This window comes from Bison bison, unplaced genomic scaffold, assembly GCF_000754665.1.
Source record: "Bison bison bison isolate TAMUID 2011002044 unplaced genomic scaffold, Bison_UMD1.0 scf7180017864250, whole genome shotgun sequence".
Lineage (NCBI taxonomy): Eukaryota > Metazoa > Chordata > Mammalia > Artiodactyla > Bovidae > Bison > Bison bison.
The window spans coordinates 1,656,394-1,660,156 of NW_011494822.1; the positions used below are offsets into that span (position 1 = coordinate 1,656,394).

At 46.6% G+C, this 3,763-nt stretch overlaps 1 protein-coding gene across 2 annotated transcripts in view; it reads left to right on the forward strand.

The window, feature by feature from the left end:
- Positions 1 to 3,763, forward strand: part of SEMA5A (sema domain, seven thrombospondin repeats (type 1 and type 1-like), transmembrane domain (TM) and short cytoplasmic domain, (semaphorin) 5A) — a 559,453-nt gene that overhangs the window by 441,026 nt on the left and 114,664 nt on the right. For both annotated transcript variants that reach the window (XM_010847535.1, XM_010847536.1), the window contains one exon: positions 3,699 to 3,752. In XM_010847535.1, coding sequence (XP_010845837.1) covers positions 3,699 to 3,752 — 54 coding nt within the window. The remainder of the gene's footprint in view (positions 1 to 3,698; positions 3,753 to 3,763) is intronic.

Here is a 3,763-nt window from a genome sequence, read left to right on the forward strand (position 1 = left end):
GCATGGCTGAAGCCTGGCTTGGAGACTTTTGAGCATTACTTTACTAGCATGTGAGATGAGTGCAATTGTGCGGTAGTTTGAGCATTCTTTGGCATTGCCTTTCTTTGGGATTGGAATGAAAACTGACCTTTTCCAGTCCTGTGGCCACTGCTGAGTTTTCCAAATTTGCTGGCATATTGAATGCAGCACTTTCACAGCATCATCTTTCAGGATTTGGGATAGCTCAACTGGAATTCCATCACCTCCACTAGCTTTGTTTGTAGTGATGCTTTCTAAGGCCCACTTGACTTCACATTCCAGGATGTCTGGCTCTAGGTCAGTGATCACACCATCCTGATTATCTGGGTCATGAAGATCTTTTTTGTACAGTTCTTCTGTGTATTCTTACCATCTCTTCTTAATATCTTCTGCTTCTGTTAGGTCCATACCATTTCTGTCCTTTATCGAGCCCATCTTTGCATGAAATGTTCCTTTGGTATCTCTGATTTTCATGAAGAGATCTCTAGTCTTTCCCATTCTGTTGTTTTCCTCTATTTCTTTGCACTGATCACTGAAGAAGGCTTTCTTATCTCTTCTTGCTATTCTTTGGAACTCTGCATTCAGCTGCTTATATCTTTCCTTTTCTCCTTTGCTTTTCATTTCTCTTCTTTTCACAGCTATTTGTAAGGCCTCCCCAGACAGCCATTTTGCTTTTTTGCATTTCTTTTCCATGGGGATGGTCTTGATCCCTGTCTCCTGTACAATGTCAGGAGACTCATTCCATAGCTCATCAGGCACTCTATCTATCAGATCTAGGCCCTTAAATCTATTTCTCACTTCCACTGTATAATCATAAGGGATTTGATTTAGGTCATACCTGAATGGTCTAGTGGTTTTCCCTACTTTCTTCAATTTAAGTCTGAATTTGGCAATAAAGAGTTCATGGTCTGAGCCGCAGTCAGCTCCTGGTCTTGTTTTTGCTGACTGTATAGAGCTTCTCCATCTTTGGCTGCAAAGAATATAATCAATCTGATTTCGGTGTTGACCATCTGGTGATGTCCATGTGTAGAGTCTTCTCTTGTGTTGTTGGAAGAGGGTGTTTGTTATGACCAGTGCATTTTCTTGGCAAAACTCTATTAGTCTTTGCCCTGCTTCATTCCGTATTCCAAGGCCAAATTTGCCTGTTACTTCAGGTGTTTCTTGACTTCCTACTTTTGCATTCCAGTCCCCTATAATGAAAATAGTAGTGTATATATTCCCAGGTGGCACTAGAGATAAAGAACCCATCTGGCAATGCAGGAGATGTAAGAGATGCAGGTTTGATCCCTGGGTTGAGAAGATCCCCAGAAGAAGGACATGGCAACTGACTCTATTATTCTTGCCTGGAGAATTGCATGAACAGAGGAGCCTAGTGGGCTACAGTCCATAGAGCCCCAAAGAATTGGACCCAACTAAAGCACCCTAGCACGCACACATGCACACACACACATGGGCACTCTATATTCCCAAGAGTCTTACTTAAGCCTCATCAGAGCCTTGCTGTTCACTGGATAGTGGCAGGCCTGGCTCTTATCTTTAGTGTCAAACCTTGTTTGGTTGTCAGGGTTTCCTGAAGGGCAGCAGGGGCTCCCTGCCTGTTGCTGGTCCACAGGAAGCCTGGCAATTCCATCTGCCGGTGGATGCTGAAGTCAACTTCCGTGAAGCTCCCACTTTGTTTGCACCACTGCCCTGATGCTCTGCTCAACTTTGTTCCGTTGCGTCATACAGGCAGGAAGACCTGAACCTCACTGGGTTGAACTTCCCACCAGCTGGGAACTGAGGTCTCCAAGTCAAAATTAGATTGACTTATATAATAAATACATACAGATTTTCTTCCACACTGAAGTCTGATTATTTATTAAAATGCTGCCTTGCTACATCATCTGCCCCCTGATCTCTCCATCCCCATACTTTGCTGTGTGTTCACAAACACACTCTTCCCTTAAACACAAGTGTGTGTATGCATGTTAAGGCACTTCAGTCATGTCTGACTCTTTGCAACCCTATGCACTGTAGCCCGCCAGGCTCCTCTGTCCATGGGATTCTCCTTATTTTTAATCTTCCCAGCATCCATAGCAATTCTATTTGTGCTTGAGCTTTCTCAAAATTTACATGTTTTACCAACTAACCTAAAATAAAATTGAGCAATGATTTAATGATACTGAATATATTATTATATGCAAAATTAAATAGACTATTACATACATAATACTTATAACAGCTCATAATCAATGAATGATCACTGGAGATGTTTCAGATACATATTCCTTAATGAACTCAGGATAACATATATCCACTTTGTACATCCTCCATCTGTAAAGACTCTCCTAGGAATGGAAAACTGGAAAGGTAATTTCTGTCCAAATCTTCTGAGATTAGCAGATCGATCAGAGGCCTTGAAGCCAAAGGTTGTGGATTCCACTTCCTCTTTAAGAAGACTTCGTAGCCTCATCTGTGTTGATAGAGTGAGAACTGTGATGTTTTGAACCTAAGTTCCCTTGGGTTTTCTTCAGCCAGGGTGATCTGAGGAGCTTGCCAGCTGCTCTCAGAGGTGCTTCAAGAGGGTTGGATCCATGCCCTGGATTGGCAGACTGGCTAGAGGGGGTGGGGTTTCACATCCATGCACCACAGACAACATCCTATGTTTCAAGTCTGTGTTCCGACCTGGGGGTTTGACGGTGCCGTGCCCCTTACTGGCTGGGAGGACCCTCCTCCGTGTCCCTCACAGCCGCTCCGGGGGGATCTGTTGGTTCACGTGACCCCGGCCCTCTTGTCCTGGGGCAGCACTTAAGACCAAAATGCGTGTAAACACGTGATGAGCAGAAAATATGGAGGAGGGAGGGGGATGGGTCGAAATGGATGTTCAGTAGGATGGGAAAGAAGAATCCATGGAGCTGAGACCCAGGAGAGCATCCCAGAGAACAAGTCTGAGAGAGGGAGTGTGTGTGTGTCTAGATGCAGACACAGAGACGGAGATACTTTCAGGACAGGAAGGAAGCAGAAGCCTCCTTGGCCGCCTGCATATCTGCAGCTGTCTGTCAGGTGGGGTCCACTGTGTTGGGCAGCAGAGTCAGCTCCTCTGTCTGATACCGAGAATCCAGCCCCTCTCACCTGGTGTTCTCCATGGGATGGTGCAAAGCTGGCTGCTTTGGACCACGGTAAGCTCTGATGTGGGCTTCCCTGGTGGCTCAGATGGTAAAGCATCTGTCTGCAGTACAGGAGACCAGGGTTCGATCCCTGCGTTGGGAATATCCCCTGGAGAAGGGACTGACAACCCACTCCAGTACTCTTGCCTGGAAAATCCCATGGACGGAGGATCCTGGTGGGATACACTCCACAGGGTCGCAAAGAGTTGGACATGACTAAGCGACTTCACTTTTTTTCTTTCAAGCTCTGCCATGCTCTGGGTCTCTGGACCTGTGTGGGAACCAGGCAGCTGGTAGCCAAGTGGTCCTAATCCCGGTTTTATTTCGCTTGTGCTGAGAGCTGTCAAAATACTGGTGGCTGGCCCCACGTCCAGTGTGGCTCACTGAACACCTCCAGGGTGGGTCTCCTGGCATTTGTCCAAGCTCCTCAGATGGCCCTATGTGCAGCCCACCTGGAGAAGCCTGGTGGCTTAGCTGGTGAGTGACGGTGAGACTGCTGACCTCACTTTTCTGCTTTCCCTGTTGCCTCCGCAGATTATGGCACCATTAAGAAGGTGCGGGCGCCCCTGACCCAGACCTCCGGTGGCTGTGTGCTGGAA